Raw genomic sequence first — 22,877 nt, forward strand, 5'->3', positions numbered from 1 at the left:
TTAAACTGTTTGCGAAAATATTCAGCAATTAAAGTTGCCAGCGCTTAGAAGTAGGCAACAATTTGAGTCAAGCAGCTTATACGCTGCGTATGCGCATTATGCTTGGCTTATTTACATAATTTTAATTAAAAATGCAACGCTTTGAACTACAAGCGATTTCAATTAAAGCCAACACACACACACACACAAACAAAGGCAGCCCCCCCTTTAAAACGTTTAGTGCAGACGCACCCATTTCCGCTGCCGCTTCCGCTTGCTCTTTTAGCACTTGCTTATGCTTGTGTGTGTGTGTGTGTGTGTTTGGCAACTTGTTAATTATGCGGCTTGTGACTGGACACAACTCGAACGTCAGCTAATGTTAGCCTAATTGTGAGTAAATAGCTCGTTTTGCTTGCCTATGACAGCCATTTGATTTATAGTCTGACTAATGATTACCATTTGCCAAGTCGTCGTCTTCTTGGCATTGTAGGTGTGCCTATTGGCCATGTTGTTCAACCTGTCAGTTGCTATACATACATATATATATATATAACACACAACGTGTTTTATTTGTTCACAGCTCGCTTTGTTGCTCGGCGTGAACGTGCACGCCAATTAGAGCTAGATTACGTTTTCAAGGTGTGTAGTGTGTAATTTTGTAGATTTTTATTATTCTATTGCCAGTTGGTCAAGCTCTCAACTATTTCTTATTAGAGTTGCGCCGTTGCGCTCATAAAAACAGCTCATCGAATTTAATCAGTGGGAATGAACTGAATTATTTAAGTCATTTAGTTGAGACACTCATCATTCAACATACAATTAACTTTGATGTGCGTTGAAAGGTAGTAAAGTGAATGATAAGCTGTGGAACAAAATGAGCGATTAGGCATAAGTTGCCTGGAGAACTAAATACAGTTTTCTCAACAAGTTTTCCAAATCGATTTTTATGCATTCTAAGTGCTGCACAGACTTTAAAGTTTAATATTTTATATTTATAAGCCACAAACTCAGTCTTGAAAGCGGCGCAGGAATTTAATTAAGCAATGCGCACATTATCTTGGGCAAACAAGCACAATCGTAATTTTGAAATTAAAAGGTCCCCAGGCAGCTTTTCCCTAATGCAAGGGTTGAACTATTAATTTGTGAGCTCATTAAAGTTACCTTGAAATCATTTATTTTATATATACTACTTTATATTTATATTTAAACATTTTATTCTCGAATTTCTTGTACTTTTTCAACAGCTGTAATGTTTTATGCTTAACTGTAACTAGTTTAAAATACAAGCAATTTAATTTACAGCTATTTACAGCGTCCTAATGGCACCATTTACCGTTGAATTCGAAAAAATATACAACAATAATAAACGCTTAACATTTTCAACAACGACGCACAAATTGAAAGCCATAAATTTTTAGTAGCAGCCGCTACGTAGCTACGCAAAGAGTTGTGACGAGCTTAGCCGAAGCTTAAATACGCTACACATATAAATGTACGCAGAGCTGACCCAAAAGGTTGCACCCTCATTTAAATGGCAATTTAAGAGCTTTGGCTTTGGCTGCTGTTGAGCCGCCATAACAAATATTATGTATACGCCCAGTGTGGACATTTATATTAATTTGCCTGCCAAAGCTGCACACAAAAATAGAACTCAATGGCCTTGCGCTAATATGATGAAAGTCTCTGTGTGTGTGTAAAATGTTTGCCAAAAAGATCCATTTAGTGGTAGAGTAGTGCGAGTGGAACAAAGTTTAGTTAACGACTGCATATTTACACGTAAGAAATGCATAAAGCCACACAAATATTGAGCTAAAAATTGGACACCAGAGCAGCATTAAAGTGCCGGACAAATGCCACAAATGCGTGCCAGAATGTTATTTGATATTTGTGGCATTTGTCTGACTGTCTGTCTGTCCGACTGTCTGAACTGTCTGACTGACTGGCGCCACGCACAAATTATGCATATTTTAGTTATAATAGCACATATATATATATATCTAAGCTTTATATATAAGCATGTCTGTTTGTGTGTTTGTGTGCTTGGGGTGTGGCTGGACAGCAATTTAATGTGCATTCGCACGTGGCTGTAAATCGCTTTTAAGTGCGACTTGGCCCAAGCTATTTGCGACACATTTTAACAAAACAAACAGCAAATGATAAATTGACTTTGGCTGCTTATACCACTGTAAGCATATCCGCTTGTCTCTCTCGTATTTGCTTAGCCTCTTTGCTTATTGACTGTCTCCAGCGCCGGAACTCTGCGGCTTTAGCTTTTTTTCCACACAGCTATTCCCACTTGCCTAGTTGACAAATTCAAGCAACATGCGTTGAGCTCAGATAAATATCTTTATATTTCTTATACATTGATATGGCAGCTATAGCTGCAAAATATGTCTGACATTTGTCACTTGTCGCTGCCGTTTTATGAATTTATTATGCCACAATTGATATGCCACAGCATTATTTATGTTATCTAACAGACATTTGTTATGGCTACTATATTAAACTAATGTCGCATTGTTATTGCTTTGCCAGCGCTAAATAATTGCAGCTGTTTATTTGTGCTTTGCTTTCAAACTGTTTGTTTGCATTGTAGTGTAGTGAAAATTTCCATTCAAGTGGAAGTGCACAATTTCTCTATTGTGAATTTAGCTGAAATAACAGTTTTCTATTCAAATATTTGTGTAGCGTGGCGCAGCGTTTGGGAATTGATTAAAAGCCTTTATCTCTTGACTGCACACACCATGCACAAAAATAAAGTGAATTTAATTTGTCCTGCTGAGCTTCAAAATTTAATTAAAAACTGTCTGCTTAATGTCATAAGCAGCCAATCAATAAATAACGTTAGCTGCCACACATATTACGTATACGTCATGTTAAACAGCATTGACAGCTGAGCTGTTGCTTCCGCTTCATAAAAAGCAAAAACTTAGTAAATGTATAAAAAGCAAAACAAAACAATATAAATTGCTATACAGCAGCCCAAAACACACAACACAACACAACAGTTTTGGCAACTTTTCTTGACAAACAAAAGCGGAAATTGATTGTATTACAACAACAGCACACACACACACACACCACACACATACATACGTAAGTGCTATACAATAAAATTGGCGCCACTTGCTATTGAAGCCTTGTTTTGACTTTCAGCTTGCCCAACATTCTTTATGCAATTAACTTGATTATGTTTTTTTGTTGTTGCCAGGGCAATGTTTTGCTTGTTGTAGTTGCTGCTGTTGCTTTCTTTCTAACGTAGGCTGATTAAAAGTTTAGCCAGCGAGGCGGCAACTCGTTCCGGCCCAATTGCCTAGGCAAACAAGTTGAGGCAGGCAAACGTCGCAGACGTCTGACAGGCGTCTAACTTTGAGCAGAGTTTGCCATCTCTCTCTCTCTCTCTCTCTCTCTCTCTCTCTCTCTCACTCACTCTCTCTGTGTCATTTGCAGCTTGAGTTCATTATGTGGCGGCGGCGCCCCACAGCGCTAACAAGTTTCTGATGTTTATGCATTGAACTTGCATACCAATGAGCTTGATATATTTATAAGCTCAGCTCCCAAGACAAGCGACTGTTGAATAATTGAGCTTGAATTGCAGCTGCTCAACTCTATCAAATGTATTTGCAGAATTTTGTGCTCAAGCAACTATCATAACTCGGGAGCGAGACTATTGTGCAACTTTTTGTTGAGTGGCGCGCACTCAGCATTAGGCTGAGTTGTTGGCATTTTATTGCTTTGCTCTTAAAAAACTTTTGTCGTAACTATGAAAACACACTCAAGTAGCGCCCATAGCTTGAGGCTTTTGTCTGTGGCAACGACTTGCTTGAGCTCTTTATATGTTTAAGGCGAGAATGTGCGGAAATTATGCGTGCGCTGCATGTCATTGTCACATGCTATAAATTGAAGTCGCTGTCATTAATGCTAATCAAGCAGCTGCGTGTTGGCAGGAAATTGACTGACATATGCTACAAAATGTTACGCATACGCCGTGTGAGTGTCTCGTGGTGTGCGCTGAACTTGACTCTCACTTTGCTTTCACATTAATTTTCACAATGTCTTACGCTTTGCTCTTGTTGCGCTTTATAAACAGAATTTCTTTTTCTTTTTGTGCTTTACACGATACACACACACAAACAAATACGTAAAAACACAAACTAAAATGTATGAAAATTGACTGCAGATGAAGAACCGGAAGTGGAGATACTTATACCACATCACCATCATCATCATGGCAGCAAGAAAATACATCGAAATCCGTTGAAAAATTTGGATCTCGATTTTAAATTCGATGTTAATTCGTTTTAGCCAGCACCACAACAAACCACAACAACAATACCAACAATAACAACAACAACATCAACAACAATAGCAACAACAACAACAACTGGTGTGTGTTTTTTTATTTTGAGCCAAGCCAAGCTTTGTTGTTGACTTGGCTTAACTTGTAATTGTTACGGCTTAGCCAGCACGTGTTAGTTCGTCTGTAAGTCTGTGTGTGTGTGTGTGTTTGTTGTATTTGTTGTTGTTGCGTACTAACAATACTATTGTTGAATTACTGTAGTCTAGCTAAAAGTTTATGCACGTTTTATTACTTGCTTTGTAGTAGACACTTGTTAAATAAAAATTGGCATGTTTTTAATTAGTTTTTGAGTAAGTTGACTTTCAAATCTACGTTGAGCTTTGCCAAACTTTTTTGTGCAATGCTGGCAACGCTCTCTAAAAAGCTCGCGTGTTAAGCTTTTGAGCTTTTACTATCCTGTTTACTAACATTTTTATATGTGTTGCTAGCTGAGTGTGTTGCAAATTTAAAGTTTATTATTAATTATAATTTGCCAACTAACTTTATGTTTGCTTATTTAATTGCAGGTAAATATGCGCTTGACACACTTTTCTCTATTGCTGCTCACAGGCAGCTGCATCTTTTACTCAATTCGAAATACTGGTTACGTTTGGCATTGAAACAACAGCAAAAGCTCTGCTGGCGCCAAAGCTCTGCTTGAGCTGCTTTCATTGCATAACTTGAGTCGCATTGCCTAGGGTTAGGTGCCACTCGTTTCGCTTAGACCTACTTACGCTGCGAGCTGTGCCAATCCCATTGTGTTCCGCGCGTTAACAGCGCCTTAACAGCGCAGTATCGTTAACAGTTTCGTAGCACAGCTCAGACCACAAACGAGGCCAGTTTAGCAAATCAAGCAAAGCGTTCGGTTTGATAGGTCCTATCTGCTGCAAGTGAAACCGAAAGTGCGCGCGACTTAAGCCAGTTTTGAATTTTAAACAGTATAAAAAAGTGTTGCCTACATTTGTGCTGCAGCCAATTGGAGCGCCCCCCAGGTATGAGTCAATTTAAGTGCAACCACCACACACATGTTGTGGCATTTTCTTATTCTTTTATTGCATATTATAAAACTGAGCCCAATTGAAATATTCTAGCTGTTGTTACTGTGCCTGCCCCCGCCCTGCATAAATAAATAACAAGCAAACGCGCCACAGAGCGCGCTTGTCCTTGCTGTGCTTATTGCCTCAGCATAAAAATAACATAAAATCTGTTTTCTTGCGCCCCTTTGCTATATATTTTTCCGCTTGGCTATGCCAATCGTTGTCTCTCTCTGTGTGTGTGTGTGTAGTTTTAGTTGTTGTTGCTATTGCTTCTGCTTTGAAGTGCCAGCGGTCCGTGGCTTTATTTGCTTTGTCCGCTTGTTTGCTTTATCGCCTCCATTTGCATCTCAATCTACTTTTAAAAATGGCGCTTCTGACCGTCAACAGACTCGCGCAGACTAATTTCATATATCGATACACATTCTCAATTATTATGTTTATACGGAGCAAACAACAAGCAAAGAAAAAAATCTGGCCTATGACCCCATTTCGTATTCGCAGTACATTTTATGCTTCCTCTTGCAATGATTGAGTGTTGACATTTTTCGTGCTGTAATTTGAGCTCTGTGTGGCGGCTCATCGACCCTTTTTTGCTGAATCGCGTAGTTTAATTAAGTGGCATTAAAATGAGAGCCCAGGCTTTGGGCCTGACACAGGAGGCAGCTCTCGCTGTTGCTTGTTGATAAAAAAAATAAAGGGTTAAGTCTGTTTGGGGTTGCATAAATCGGTGCTTAACATAAATCCCTTCAACGTTGAAGGCTTTATAAATCTTAATATATATATTTGCCTGTGATCTTTCATAACTTGGTTAATTGGGTGCAGATTTATTTGGGAAAAATAAATTTAAAGCTAAATTTTACTTTGATCTTAAAAGAATTTCATTTATGTATTATTTCATTTTTGTTCCTAAACTTATTTACTTCTTCTTTAAATTCAATATTTGGGAGTTGCTTGAATTTGGGGTTTCATTTATTCTATATATATTATTGATTATTATTATATTATATATATATTATACTTTTTACTTTGATTTTTAAAGTATATTTGAATTTCTTAAATATTTTATTTTTACACATTTCTCTGCTATTTTTATTTACACTTAAAAGTCACTTCAAATTATAAATAATATGTACGCTTTTATTTCGCTAAAACTTTCTAATATTAGAGGATTGTCGTTTCATGTAATTCATACATTTAGCTGAAATTTTATTTAAATAAATATGTTAATGCCCCAAGTGTCGATTTTGCATAAGATAATCATAAATTTTACAAGCATCAAGCGCAGGATATTTCAAGCATTTGCAGCTGCTTCCACTTGCCATTGAGAGCTTCAAATTCCAAAGATTCTGCACACCCACTTAAATATGCCATCTACACCGTACTACAAAGTAGCGTAAAGCATAAGCATAAATATTAAATTTTCGCTGCTGGCTGCCAAAAAATGTTTGTTATAAATTGTTGCTAAAGTTTTTGTTCAGCGCGCACCAAAAAACAAAGAGAAAAAAATAAAAAAAAAAACCTTTGCCTTCAGCGCTCAAAGTGCAAACAAATAAGCAACGTGCAGTCAAAAACGGAACTGAGCACGCTGAGTATGACACATGACCTACAACGCTTTTGTTGTTATGTTTATGTATTTTTTTTTGCTTTTGCTAAAATATTTTTATGACTTGTTTTACGTGCGTTGCGGCTCAAAGCAAATATGCCCACAAAAAAAAAAAAACAAACAACTAACAGAGCGAGAGAGAGAGCGAAAAAAAACTGAAGTTGAATGAAAAGTATGAAAACATTTCCCTTATGCGTTAGCCAATCAATCATAACGCAAACTACAAGTTGGCGCATAATTTTGCAAATATTAAAATAAATTACATTTGCACAGAATTAAGCATGCATTAAATTAATGTGTGTGAAACCACAAAATAAATTTTGAAATTGATGCATATTTTCGGCCAACACCTTCAAAAGTTATGCGTGATACGTGAGCTGGGCACAGTGCCCAGTAAACTTTATTTATAGTACGCGCTTTAAAATTGCTTTTGTTACGAGTTACGCGTGAGTTTTGCAGCAGCTGCTTGCACGAATTAGTGGCAAGTGGCAAGTGGGCGTTGACATATATACATACACATATATATTATATAGTTACTGCAGTAGCTTTGAGTGCTTAATGTGTATACGCCAAGTGAGCAGTTAAAATAGCGTAACTGTCTACGTATGCGCAATCTGCTCGGTTGCCACAGTTGGTCTAAAGTTTACTCATAAATTTTATATTTAGTTGAAAGCTCTAATTGCCACAACACAAGTTGACTGCAATTAAAGTTTTGCAAACATTTGTTGGCATAAACATATAAAATGAGAATTTTCTTACAACGCAGCGCGTGTTGATTTATGGCAAAAATTATTTGTTTTTGATATTGGAAAATGTGCTCAAATTTCGACAAGAAATCGCTCTAGCTTACATTTGTTGACTTTAAAAGTTGACAGAGCCATAGCTTAGCTTGAGATGCATGGGCGTAGTCTGAGCAGGGAATTCGCCTACGACTCAAATGACATTTGGCTAAGTTTGAAATTCGCCTCAATTCAATCAAGCAAAGTAAAAAGGCATAAAATATTAACAGACAGCAGTTCAAAAATACTTTATGAAGATTAATTTATTATAACTGAGCATTTATAATGATTTTCTAGAACTTGAACTTTCATTTTCAACATCTAGCTGGGCGTAGCTGCCCCTAGCTGGCAACGCCCATGCTTACTTAGATAAGTAATCTGCCCACACACATATACACGCACCTAAACATTCATATGTCGCATAATATTTATTTGGCAAGTTAAAAGCACATGGCTTGTCAAAGATTTGCTTTTGGGCTCTCTGAAGCCACAACATGACTTTAATTTGTTATAATCCCGTGACTGTCACAATGCTGACAAAGTCAATGCTAAAGCCGCAGGCATTTTTAACAGACTGTGCACAAATATAGACACACACACACACGCAATACACATGCATACAAAAAACAAATATAAATACATATAGAAAGTTATCAATTCCACAATAGAAATCATTCAGGCTGACAAAAAGCCAAAAACACAGAGCCACATTGTACTGCTGTACTGTCAGACTATCCAATTGGCGATGACTATCTAATAGCATGTGTGTGTGTGTGTGTGTGTGCATGTTTTCTTTTTTGTTTTTGTACACAATAAATTGGCTTCGTGTTTGCTCACGTCTGTTTTGTTTGCAAAACTCGCACTCGCTCCCTTTTTGGGTTTTACTGCTGCGTACTCAGTTAGTTATAATTCAATTTGAAATATACAACGACAGCAGAAAATGCATTGCATACACATTTGGTGGGCAAATATAGCCACATATCTGGCACGATTTGTCTGACATTGATACGAGCAATTTACAAACAAGGCAATCAATAAGCTGAACAAAGCGCATGACAGCAGCAAAGTCTGTCAAATCATTTTACAAATTGTCAAAATGCTAGTGCCAGCGTCTAAGTCGCCTCATTTTTCAAACACACATAATAACATGCCACATAATTAATGGTGGAGCAAACAGTAGCTGCTGCCCACTTTTTTGCTGCTGCTGCTGCTGGTTTTGTGCACTTTGTCACATCACTCATACGTCATGTTAGCTGCCCCTGTGTGCGAGGTGTGTTTTGACTTTGCATATCTAATGCTTAGCACTACTTACAGTTAGCTCTGCATATAGCCTGTGGGCCCAAGCTGCCACTTGGCCTTGTCAGCGTCAGCGTCAATGGCAGCGAGCGCGCTTGGTTTAGACTATCAAAGTGCCTAAGTAAGTTGACTGTTTGACTGGGGCGTGCAAGCGAAATTTGTGAAAGGTCAAAGCAGCAAAGTAAACTTGCAATCAACACACAATCAACACACAGCATGGCCAGCAGCAAATCTAAAGCTTTAGTAACAATTTATTAAATCTATCGAATTAGTCATGGCTATTAATAAACCCAAGTCTGAAATTATTCAAACTGTAAGTGGCCAACAATTTAAGGTCACACTGGCATTTATCTATGCTGTGTGCTGTGCTGTGCTTGTGACAGTGAATTCAATTAAATATTGAAACACGAGCACAATAAATTACACAAATGCTTGTGCGTAGTCGCTTTCTCTGAATTATTTCTGACCAGCAAAAGCTTCAGCTCGTAAATACACGACCCACATTAGGGCGGGCATGTCTACAAATTACCTTAATATTTAATAACACTAACAGGGTTGGGGGCTTTGACGCTGCCACAAAAGATTTATATGCATGGGCTGACCAATATTAAGTATACGCCACACGAATATATAACAATAGCAGTGGCTAAATGTAATTTCCTGTGGCTGTATAAACTGATTTATTTTTGGCTACGCATTGACGTTTATTAACATAAGTGCGGCCGAATTTAGCCAAGACTATTGACAAGGGGAACTTATTAATGCAGCCAGGCAGGAAATTGAAAACAAATTTGAAATTGATCTGACGCTTCAATTAGCGCTATTGTTGCTGCAAACTTGGGCAAAGGTTAAAAGCTTTAGTTAAGCCCAAAATCAATTGCATTTCAGCTTAGGCAACAGATGCTTTCTCATACTTTTTGCAACGTTATTTTGAGCTCTATATGCATAACACTAACAATGGCAGGCAGAGCGTGCAAGTTTAATACAATATACTCTTGTGCTTGCTTATTGGCAAAGTTCAAAGTAAGCAAAAGTCGGAAGCAAAGTCCATGCCAGCAGCAACAACTGACAGGCAGCAAACTCGTTACGCATCCCCTCAACTCTCTATCAGTTTGATCAGCAGCAAGAGCCTGCAGCGTTTATAGGAAGCTATTCAAATACCCTATGTTGAGCTTAAATATAATGAGCTTATGTTCAAAGCAAAAATAAATGTAAATTTAAGCATTAATTAAAGCTAAAATGAGTACAAAGTAATGAAATGAATCATTGAAATGTAAACTGCTTGAAGTGTGTTGATTGAACTGCTTGAACATACTGCTTGCGAGCGCCAAGTGTATTCCAAAGTAGTTTGATCATTTTATTGTAAATAAAAGCTTTATAAAACATTCAATTTCATAAAATAAATAAACAAAATTAACTTTTAGTCTTACTCTTACTCTTTGCTTATTTACAGTTACATTTTCACTTTTCATAGAGTATCGTGCGTAGTATTTTGTGCTCATTTTTTTAGCAGCGCTGCTGGCATTGAATTGTTATACTTGTAATATAAACTAGTTAGGCGACTGTTAAGTCTTATGCTAACATAGCAGCCCAACAGTTTGTCCATCAAGCAGTCAGTTCGTCAGTCATTCAATCACTCGAGCATGTGTTTCCTTCCTTTCTGCGCTGCAGCGCAGAATTTCCGTTTCAATGCACTCTGATTGAAAGTCTCAAAGTGCTCGTGTGTGTGCCTGTCTGGCTGTGTGTGTGTATCGAGTCCTTGCTGCCCACATACAGCGAATGATAGTGGCACGTATTGCAATTTGAAAGCGCTGATAATGTTGTATGTAAAGCAGCTCGATAAGGCGGAAACTCAAATAAAGGCGAAACTCAATAGCGCGCATATTAAATATACTACATAAGTTAACAAAGCCTCAAGCCACACTCAAGCACATAAACTGTGTCATTTGCCCCACACAGCAGCAGCTGCAACAACAATAGTAAACCCTATCGCTCAATATCGACCATTATGTCCTGGCATGTCCTGACACAATGCAATTGCTTTGCCTCTTCTATGAGTTCAGTGTGTGGGCGGCGCTCTGCGTCTATTGTGCATTGGTTAAGCATTAAGTGTCTAATTAAATTTTGAAGCTTTTTTGTGAACGTTTCAGTTTTTGCTTTCTATTTTTTGTTCGATAATGCGTCTTAAAAAACTTGTTCGTGTGGCGAGCAAATTGCTTTTACTTTAATTGGATTTGAATTGTCGTTTTGCTGGTGGCCCAGGGTCACGCAATTGCTAACTGTTTGCTCAAAGTAATGTTGGGTGTGGGTGTGGGCTGAGCTGGGCTGGGCTGGGGGGTGGGGATAAGTGCAGCAAAGAGCGCGCCAACTATTTTTGCCAGCTGGGTGCTATTGCTAACGCCCTTGGGCGCATATTCTTGATTTTCCTTACCTTTTGCTATCTCATTTTATTTGCTTTACGGCTTGTTTGCGCCCATAACTGTAAATCCGTTTTTATTAGAGACACAGCTCGCTGCAGGCGACCGACCGACCAAAGGGCCGCATGTTGAGCAGCAGCATCAGTGCAAAAATATGTGTGGTCCTAAATAAATTATTTATAAGAATTTAAATAAACAAATGCACAGCTTACTTAAACTAAGGCGTTGCTAGCTTTTATAATAAAAGCCACAGGCATATTTTGCTTAAAGATTTATAAATATACAACCGAAATTATGTTGCACACACACATGCTTACAAATCGTAGTTATGGTTATGGCTGTGACGCTGATTTATGACACAAAAACAAAAGCTAACAAGCACATTAAATTCTTTGTATGTGGCCTTAATTGAAACGAAATTGAAGACAAAACATAACAAGCTACACATTTGCATAATATAGAAATAAAATACGGAGAAAAGTAAGACGCAGTCGACAATTGAAGACTCGGCACATTAAACATAAAAAAACTAGCAAATCGATTTCAGCAATTCAAGCACTGACACATCTAATCAAATTTGCTAACAAATGAAGCTTCTATTGACCTTTTACTCATCAGCTAAAAGCATTAGTATACACAAAAAAATAGCTTACTGCAAAAACTTAAAATAAAATTAAAGAAAGTATAAATAAATAAAAAAAAATGGTATATCTTGAGTGGGAATCGAACCGAGAACTTTTGTATCAGCAAACGCAACTTTTCACAAACGTAAAATTTTGAACATCAAGTTGGGAATTTTAACAACTGCAGCCCACTCTTCATTATATATTGTTTCCTTAATAACTTTTGTGTTTATTATGTATTTTGTGCGCTTTTCTTTCTGTTTGAAGTTGGAAAATTATCAAAATTTAAAAATAAACTTGATAAGCGCCATGTAGGAAAAGAAAAACACAGAAAACCGTTGAGTTGGACGCTTGTGTGTACTAAAAATAATGAGGGGATTTTATATGAACTTTAATATATTGCTGCGAATTTGTATAAATGTTGAAATATTTACAATTTAATTTTCGTCAGCCTTACTAACTATGAAGTATGCAATACGGATTCGAACCACCGACCCCTCACTTTCCACTGCTGCGGTGCTACCCACCAAGCCACATCCACAGCCGTAAGCCTTTCAATATGTTGAGCACTTAACGTGTAAGGATAAACTTCAGCTGGAATCCTTGGCCATAATATAGTTACGCCCAATAAATAGATAACATATGCAAATTTAATGTCAATTACTGAATTGCGGCCTTTCATTCATTTAATATATGCATATATCGATACTAGCATAAATATATCGATATTAGTGCTGCAGTAACTTCAGTGTTGCATAACTAAGCAAGAATATTCCCAAATAACCAACTTGATGCCTTTTAATTGGTGTCTCTAACTCACACATTTTCATTTTGTGCCGCATCAAATGAAAGCTCAACAAATTCATGGAAAATGTTAAGCCGCTTAACGTTATTTCTGGAAAACTTCTCGCTTTGAGCTTGCTAATTTGAAAGCTTAGTTTACTTAGAGCTGCATGCCCCCACACGCTTGTGTCAACATAAACATGCAGAAATAATTTGCAAGTTGGTTTTGCATTTAAAATTGCATTAGCAGCTGCACATAGCCGCAGGCCCCAGCGCAGCTGCAGCTTTTAATTGAATTTAATACACAATTGCAATGCAAATAAAACGAAGACAGCAACAGCAGTCAATCAATAAACACAGCTGACAGCCATTAGAGTTATAAATAATATATAAAATAAATAGCAGCAGCAGCAAAAGCTCTAAGCGCTGCAAATGGTAATGCAATTCTTGCTGCAATGCGAAACGCACAAATATTTGCACACACTTTGTTAGTGTGTGACAAGTAGTTGCTGCCAACTGCTGTTGCTGTCGTCGGCATGTTGCAAGCAGCTAAGCTTAAGCTGCTGCTACAATTCGCACGCCCCACCCACGCAAAGTGTGAGCAGCGCGTTTGGAGTAGCACAAATTTGTAATCTAGCAGCTGGCGCCGAAAATTTTTAGTGCCTGCCACTTTATGTTTGCCACACGCACCACTCACAGCCAAATTAGCTGTGGGCGCATTTTAAAGTCAACAACATTGACACGCATTGAAGCTGCGAAGCTGAATGAGTGTCTAGTGCGTAGTAAGCTGGCGGTCGAGTGTATGTTGCTTTATGTTTGTTGACTTTATGTTTGGTGTTGTAATTGGATTTTTGTAATTGTAACACACACACACAGCTCAAGTATGTCTATGGCAACAACTTGTTTTGCTTATGCTATGTTAGTTCTGCTGATTTCTTACTCTTTGTTGCCCACATGTGTCGAAAAAAAGGGACACTTGAGACTCGAATTTTTTTGCTGTCTTTTGTTTACATTTACATAGACATGGCCATGTTGGGAGCTCTCTCTATTGTTATGACACATTTGGGGCACTGACAGCGTTCAGTTAATTTAATTCACTGTGTTCTATGCTTAATTGAGTGCCTGGTCAAGCTATAGTTTGGGGAATTGCTGCTGCTGCTGACCTACATCAAGTATACGTAACGCTTATACGGCTGCTTAAGTACATTACATGCTAAGCGAGTTGCAAGTTGCAATTAGTTTGGCGTTAGTTTTTTTTAAGTTTAAGCTGCTTTTATCGATTGCGCGCAAGTTTTGCTAAACTTTTGCTAATTAGTCTTCATTAAGCGCACTTAGTGCTATTTAAACTTAATATAAATGTTGCTTTAAATAAAAGCGCCAAGCATTTATCAACATTAAAACAAAACAAAAGCACAAATCAGCGCACGTGTCGCAAGTTTACGCATAAATTACCACAATAAATATTAGCTGAGAGCCACGCTACTACTCCAAACCATAATAATAATGCCAACTACAATTGCCAGCTTACACTACACTACAAAGCAGAGCAGCACACAAATTATAAAGCACAACAACAACAACAACAACAGCAGCAAGAGCAATGGCGCTCAATAACTTACGCACAAGCGCCTTTTGTATAACGACCTCAACAAAAACAAAAACAACAACAAGAGTAATAATAATGAAAACATAAAATAATAAAAAAAGGCCAGCGGAAACTGTTCTACAGCAAACAATGTGTACAAGTAAAGCTTAAGGCTATATATGTATATATAAACATATTTTTTTACGTAAGCGTGACGTGAGGCAAAAAGTTTTATACGATGTGAAAATTAAATTTTCGCATGTCAGCGTTGAATTAATTCTCGTTGCGTAATGAGCAAGCGAAAAATAATAACAAAAAAAAAAAAAACGCTGAACTTGAGCTGAGCTGCAACATAAAAGCTCGCAATTAATTTCAACAGGTGTTGGTTTTATTTATGAGTTGGCACTAAATTGTGCGCGATAGTGCATTTACACTAGTGTGTGTGTGTGTGTGTGCCACATGTGTGTGTGTGGCCAATTTAATGCTCTGTTTCATTTTGTTCCTTTGACGTTTATGTTTGCATTGCATCCAATACGAAAATGTGTTCTTGGAAAAGAACATTTAATGCTCCTTTGCTGTTTTTCCAAGAATAATTTGCACAGTCGTTTGCCTGTGTTGCATTTTCAACAGAACTGAAGCTTAGGTAGGGCAAGCAAATAATATACTTTATCTTTTTCTCAGTAACATTGCTCAACGGTTCTGAGAATAATAATCAAGGCTACTTTTGAGCTGAATGACGTCAATCAATTGGCTACTCCATAGCACAAGCGAGTGTTTAATTTAAAAGCAGAATGCTGTCCTAGATTTGTTATCATGTTATAAAATTTATATTGATGATTGAATGAGCAAATAATCAGCATATTTTTGTATACGTGTAATTCTTTAATTCTTATTTCATAATTTACTCAATTGAGAGCAAAGTTGATTTATTTAAAAGTTATGAGCTGCATGTCATTCCCACAAATTGGCTTTAATATTTATATGTTGACATTCGTACAACGCTGAAATTGGCAAATTTGCGTCGCATACGCTAATTAGAGCGCATTGGGGTTGGCACTTTGGCAGTCACAAGCTGCCACTAAAGGTTTGTTGCAGGCTCAATTGCCATTTGGCCTGTGCCGTTTCATAAGCATTACGAAATATGAGCACTGGCCAGGACTACAGCCAGACAGCAAATTGCATTTTGGCATGCCTGCTCTTGAACTCTGTCCTTTGCAAAGCCAAACACACACACACACACACATACGGCACACACACACACAGCAGTTTCAACTCGAAACTCGTTGCAGTGGGTTTTTATGAGTTGCAAACGCGGCTTCATCGGTGTAATAAGTTTCCATTTCAATTGTTCACACAACAACAAAGGGACAGCAACTATAACAATAATAACAGCAAAGCATAAAGTGAAAGAGCCGTTAGCAACTGGCACTTGCAAGTGGCGAACAGAACCAAAACCAGAACCAGAAACACTTTTCCCACTATGCAAGCGCATTCGACTATATTCTTTATTAATAGCGGCCCAAGCAACAGACTGCCACAGCAAACAGTGCCAGGAGTTATGCTCTGCATAAATTAAGACAATGGGGTATATAGCCACACAGACTACAACTGCCAAAAATGTATTTTTAAATGAGTTTAGGCCATTTATGGCATCAATTAATGGGAATTCATTGATTTTGTATCAGTTGTATACTTACATATATTTCTAATATTTTATAAAACAACTTTTTGTGGTTATAATCGGATCACTACAGTGTAATAGTAATTATATAATATAGTAACTCTATTAATCTAAGCTGAACTCAGTCAGTATTGTTTATATTCTATTTAAATCGGATTACTGTAGCATATTGCTCCTATAGAACTTTCATAAGCTATTAAGTATCATGTTTTGGCTCGCAGTTAAAGCATAAATACATTGCAAGGTGCAAATTTTTGCATAGATCACTCTATAAGCCTTGAAAAAAATGTTTGACATTGCTCTTCTATTTGTTATTAATCAAAAATGAATACAAGTTTATAACCAAAGGTCACGAACATTAAGCTTAAGATAAAAAGATAAATTGATCTTATAAGCATTATAAGATTTTATCGTGTGCGAGTTGAATGATTTCATAGCTACACTTACATATATATTTGCATTTAAATTATGCGTGTTTTCTGATCGGAACTGCTTACTTTAGCAGCGAATAACATAACATTTTCTAATTCTGTTAAAGTTTTTAGCAACAAAGTATGCAATGCAATGATCAACTGCGTTCTCCCTCACTCTCCTGTTAATTGAACTGCTTGCTGAACTGCTTTCAGCTTGAACAGCTTGGCTCAGTCTATACAATATTTATATCGCCTCCCAGTTCCTTTTTAAGCTCTACAGAGTATCTTTTGCTGACATTCCCTGCTAACGTTGAACTTTAACTTTGTTACATATTATTTTTACGGTCCCAGAGCTTCGGTGCTCGCTGTGGTAAGCAGCGTAGTTTTGATTATAACTCTTTCGCAGTCATCTAACCAAAACGAAAAGCACAAGCCGTGCAAAAAAAAAGGAAAATATAAAATAAAAGCTACTAATATAGAGTTTTTTTGGGCAACTTTTGCTTGTGTTTGCAAATTTTAATATTGTTGGCAAACTTTTTGTGCATTTTTCTGTACTGCCGAAACAGCATTTGAATAATGAATATAAGTAGCAGTTGTTTTGTTTTTCATGAGCAGCAAAAATGGTTTCGTAAATATACCGGAAATGTTGTAACGAACGTGCACGGAAGTGGAAAAAAGTTATTTAACAGCTTGTTGGTAAATGCTTAGGCGATACAAGTTTGTTGAAGGGTGCCTTTCAATAAGATAAAATACTTGCGCGCTGTCCAAAAGTTTAGACAAACATGATGAAGTTTAATTTGTGTGCTTAAAGCCATTACCGAAATTCTGAAGCTCCAGCTTAGCAACAGCAAGAGCGCAGCGCACGTAAACAAATTGTCAACAAATGAATTTTCATATTTTTTTAGGCCGGCACGTGAGCAACGTGACTATGACCATGGGCCCCAAATACGCGCTGTCGAGCTTTGGCCTGAAGCGCCCCAACAACTTATTTATAATCTTAAAACAGGCTGTGTGTTTGGCATAGCAAATAGTTTCGTTGAATTTGAAATTCGTGTATGCGTAGCGCTGTCATATGAGGCGTATGCGCAATCGAATTCTAGCGGCTGTCACAACGTTTGCACAGTTTGTCAATCAACGCATTGAACGCAAGTTGAATTGAGCCGTCAGCTTGCCTGCCTGCCTGCCTGATTGAAATCGGTTGTGTATGAAATAAATAACAAAATAAATTGCAAAAGTCGAAACAATTTCAATGAAATTGTCGCGTAATTAAATGATAAATACTACAATAAAATACTCAGTCGAGTATGGCATATTATTAGCTTTAAATAAACAAGTGGATTACGTAAACAAATGCATTTTTGTGCATGCTGTAATTAAATTATTATTGAATATAATACTATGCGCATTCCAAACTGTCAACAGTTGTGGCCAAAATCATATTTTATTGCCTGCAAATAATTATTTGCGCTTTATGCAAATTGTTTGCCCGCATAGCAGCAGCTGAGCCATTCAGATAAATTCAATTATGCAAAAAGCGTTTTTTATTATGCAACCAAATTTGTGTTGTGCCCAGTGAGTGCGCATTTAATCTGAATTAACCCAGCTGAACAGCTTGTGATATATGCAGCTGAGCGAATTGCCACAAATTAATGCAATTAATGGCTTAGTTGAGTGCATAGATAAAGCAACAGCAACAGCAACAGCAACAACAATAATGTGCTTATTTATGACTGCACAGCAGTCAACATAAAACTAAACTGGGTGTAAATATTGCATAAAGTCATTAATACTTAGCCCTGCTCTGCAAGTTTGCTGACATAAAGTTTCACTTATGCTAAATCAGTGTGTCTAGTGTCTACCACATAATAATAACGTTAATTTGCCCACACTTAGTGTCTAATTAATAAACCACAGACGGCGTCAACTTGCTAACAAGCCAAGTGTGCCTTTTGGCTTTATTCATGACCAGACATTTGGGGCTTTGCAGCAACACGAAAATGTTTGACATGTTTCCATGCGGTTTGCGGACGCACGTGTTATCTCTGGACTTAACAATGCAATCAATATTAGAAGCTATATTGCCATGATTGTGGTTGCATGCAACATACAAATTGCGCATTTATTTGCATTTGCAATTCGTTTATTTAATGCTAGCGCTATAAATTTTCATTATTTAACAATTGTTGTAGCTGCAATAAACTATAGAAAACTAATTGCTAACGCTACTGATGATTTATTTAGTTAAATTCAGACTAAAACTAGAAAATAAAAGTGCAGCAGTAGGCTGTTTAAAATATTCTGTTAAGTTAACATAAACTGTTAGGCAGCTGCTAGAGAAAAACTGTAGCGTCGCGTGGAGTTTCAATCGCAAAAAGTTGAAGTTAAGATCTGAAGAAAAAACGTTCACAAATTATATTAAATACAGAATACAGTGTAAAACCTCTAACAACGAGTTAACGCTTTTTGTATTACAATAAATTTTTATTCATTTTGCGTGTTAAGAATACACAGCGATTAGCATCTTAACAACATAGTTAAAATATATGTAGAGCAGCAAAACAAATTCGCACGAGGATTAGTGTTGGGCAGGCTTCCCGATTATTGAATCGTCTGTTAGCAGTCTTCTGACAGTTAGCAGTCTTCTTTCGAGTCAACTGCTATATATAATAAATCTATCTATCGCTTTTAGTTAGATCTCGAAGTTATCTTTTAGATCAGCACTCCGTACATCGAAGCTATTGCTGTTTCAATAATTTGGTGATACTCAGACTCAAAACTCATATAAGTTATTGACAAGAGTTGTCTGTTTTAGCTCAATAAATTATTAATTTAAGCAGAGACTGTATTCTATATTGCTTAAATGATGAAAAATGTTTGCTCAATTACCTGCCAACACTTAAGTTGTAACCAGACAGCTTTAAAAGCTCACCCCTAACTCCCCACCAAAGCAACTTGGTCATTTTGTGACGTCTCCAGCTGTGGCTGTTTATTTATTTAAGACTGTCATTTAAGGTGCACACACACACACACTAAACACAACTGTGCTTAAGCTTTATGAGCTAAGACCACGCAGAGGAGCAGTTAAAGGCAGCTGGGCCAGGTTTTTAGCTTTGCCTGCGCTTGCTGCATAACTCTTTAATTTTAATATGCTCGCCATGCGGGGCAGGCCCAGGCAGGCAGGCAAGGTAATGTGCTTCAAACATTTTATGTGTTGCTAAAAAACAATGCAATGGCTACATTTTAATTAAAATTATAAATTGCAAGTCATTTGTGGCACGTGCAGCGCAGCACGGCATGGCACGCGCGGGCATGCAGCTGCAGTTTGCAGCTTGTTGCAAACTAAAATGAGCTGCATAACCAGTTTGCCCAGTTGGTTGGTCAGTTGCAAGGTCGCTTGTCAGTGGCCAATGGTCCTGCCCTGACGTGTACACTAGTGTGTGTGTGTGTGTGTGTGGCTAAGGATACAAACAGCGTGGCTAGAAAATCAATAATTTGCCAGATAGGGTGCATAGTTATAGGCGAGTAGACTTGAGTGGCTGCTCGCTTGTGGTCGAGGCCATAAAAGCGGTTTTAACTTTTTAGCCAAGTTTGCGATTTGTTATCGCATACTGACGCCCACTTGAATGCATTAATTAAGAGCCCGAAAAACTCATCCAAAGTCAGTGAGGCAAGCTGCCAGCAATCACAGCAAACAGCCAGAGCAACAACAGCAACAAGAACAGTTAAGAGCGTTAGCTAATGAATTTTAATTACGTATAGAAATTTGCTTGTGCACTTTTACTGCCCAACGCAGAGCAGTTGTTGTCATCTTGCTCAGACTAAGTAGTAAATTTATATAGCTAACAACAGCAACAACAGCAATCAGAATAACAAGAAAAGCTGTAAGCAGCTCTGGGGCAAAGCATAACAAAAGCGTAGCTGCGAAAATTTAATCAGAATTCCTTGCAGACAGAACGGAAATGATTTTTGTTGGGCTCATTTTGGTTGTTGTTGCTGTTGTTGCTGTGTGGGACGCGGAAACATGCTTTCCGGGTAAATAAACAAGTCTTATAATAGCTTAATGAAGTGCGCTTACTTACTGGCAGACAACAGCAAATTGCGCATACACCGCATTGTACACACAGCTATATATGACTTTCATACGCCATTAACAAATGTTTCGCATTTGTTTGACATTTATGCTTTTATGCAGGTGCAAATTTGCTACCAACACATGCTTATGAATTTTATTTTCCATCCGAGTGCGCACTGCACGCCATTTGGGCGCATTTGGCCAAGTTTAATGAGCTGTATGCAAAATTTATTTAATAAGCTGGTCACGCATTATATCACACACACAATTTTATGACTGCGCTAAAATTTAATGCAGACTATAAACTGCAAAGCGCTGCGTCCTTTTAGTTTATGTAAAATTTAAAATTCATTAAATTCAACGCCAGGCAAAAGCCGCGGATGTTTACTAACAAATAACGGAAACTGAAACGTTAGAACTTTGCAGCAACATAACAACATTAGCATAACATAATACAAAAGCGATAACATTATCATTAGCCTCAGTTTATATAGAGTTGGGGCTGAAAAAAATCGACTTACGCTTTAATTAAGAACAAAAAGCTTCAACTAACTTGAATTATTAAACATTAATAAATAATGTTTAATAACATTAAATATATAAGCCAATTAGCTCGCCTTGCTTTGCTCAGCGTAAGCCTTAAACAATTTAAAAGCTTTAAATAAAAATGAAAGTTTGCAACAAATTTTGTATTCAAAATGCTTATGGCGTTTGCTTGTTTTAATTTAAGTAAATTGTGGTTTTGTTGTACCAAAACTTTCATAAATCGATTAAATTGATTTTATGATATCACATCAAAGCGATGCAGACATTTGTCTTTTTAATATTTCAATTTAAGCTTTGAACTTTGCTGAACTTTGAAGCAAACCCAAAATGAAATTAATTGCAAAACACACAACATTTTATTGATAAATGGGCAATGCGCTGTTATTGCTTTGCCATTAGCGACTGCTACGAAAAAATAAACGAAGAAAATTTCAATGGCACTGAATGATTTAATGCCTGCCGTATACAGGCAAGTTGATATCAAATTGGGCCACATTCGACGCTTCAGAGCGGCGGAAAGCCATCAACAAATTGTGGCCTGAGCCACGCCCTGACATACACACACACACACACACACACCTGAGCCTGACAGCGGCCAGTGTGGCACTCTCTGTGGCCACAACAGAGTAAAAAGGAAAAGCAAAAAAGAAAAAAGATAGAAACATTGCACAATAGCTATGGGGTTATTGCTTTTGCTGCTGATAGTGTTGTGGCATAAAAGGCCTTACGTGTCAATTTATTATAAGTTATTCAAGGCCAGTCAAGCAGACAGCGAACACATTTTGGTGCTAGCTGCGTGAAAAATGCTATAAAAGAATAGAATGCCAGTGAGCTAAGCGCTTAAGCAGTCAGAGAGTTTGTTAATAAACTAGCGGTTAGCATTAAGCATGTTGCTAACTTTTCGAGTCAAAGCTGCAAGTTCCACTTAACTTAGCTATTTGCCAACAATTTGGTATCTCTCACATTTATTGCAGTTACGCTTGAAGTACATTAGCAACAAAGCGCTAGCAACTGGAGGCACTGGCACTGTGCCAAAAAATGTAGCAAAGCAAAGCGAGAGCCAAGCAGAAATTCCAACTATTTTACGAGCTCAATCAAAATTGTGATCGATTTTCTGTGCGAGCTTGAAACTTGCCGCAAGTTAATTGCCCACTAGCCAAAGTGCTTGCAACAAACTTTAAAAAAGAATTATGAAGCATGCTTATATTTTATTATATTTGTTATTTCTTTTTTGCAATTTTACAGCTAAAGCCGCTGTGAAAATTCAAGCCGTATTCCGAGGTCACAAGGTGAGAGAGACAATGAAAAAGTCGGAAACTAAAACTACCACCAATAATGGCACCGCTGCTGCCCCAGCGACCAACGTGGAAGCAGCCTCATCTTCGATGGAGCCCACCAAAGCGGAGCTGGAGGCTGAGTTCGATCCAAACGACAAAGGTGAGCGCCCCCGCCAAAGTTTACTTTAAATTAAAATGCCAGCTCGCATGTCAAAGCATATTAAACAGCAACTCACACATTGTTTGCAAATCAGCAACAGCAACTTTATGTTGCTGCCAAAACTTGATATCAGTTTGGCACAACTTTTGCCAAGCACAAACTCAAAGCGCGTGTAGGTGAAAATTTGTCAGCGCAGCTTACGCGCGTTGCTGGCATAAAAGTTTACGGCCCACGCGTATTTAATTGTAGCGCTGACAGTTACGCAATGCTCATAAATAAACCAAAAG

General features: G+C 37.6%; 1 protein-coding gene across 3 annotated transcripts in view; it reads left to right on the plus strand.

The window, feature by feature from the left end:
- The window catches only part of LOC108597323 (cilia- and flagella-associated protein 91), a 34,782-nt gene that overhangs the window by 3,439 nt on the left and 8,466 nt on the right, over positions 1–22,877 (plus strand). Inside the window, exons 1-2 of one of the 3 annotated variants that reach the window (XM_017983814.1) lie at positions 5,162–5,310; positions 22,399–22,590. In XM_017983814.1, the coding sequence (XP_017839303.1) occupies positions 22,455–22,590 (136 nt within the window). In that variant the 5' untranslated portion in view covers positions 5,162–5,310; positions 22,399–22,454. Of the gene's footprint in view, positions 1–4,159; positions 4,310–5,161; positions 5,311–22,398; positions 22,591–22,877 lie in introns of those variants that run through there. The other 2 variants (XM_017983813.2, XM_017983812.1) reach the window with 2 other exon arrangements.

The sequence above is a fragment of the Drosophila busckii genome, chromosome 2R (assembly GCF_011750605.1).
Source record: "Drosophila busckii strain San Diego stock center, stock number 13000-0081.31 chromosome 2R, ASM1175060v1, whole genome shotgun sequence".
NCBI lineage: Eukaryota > Metazoa > Arthropoda > Insecta > Diptera > Drosophilidae > Drosophila > Drosophila busckii.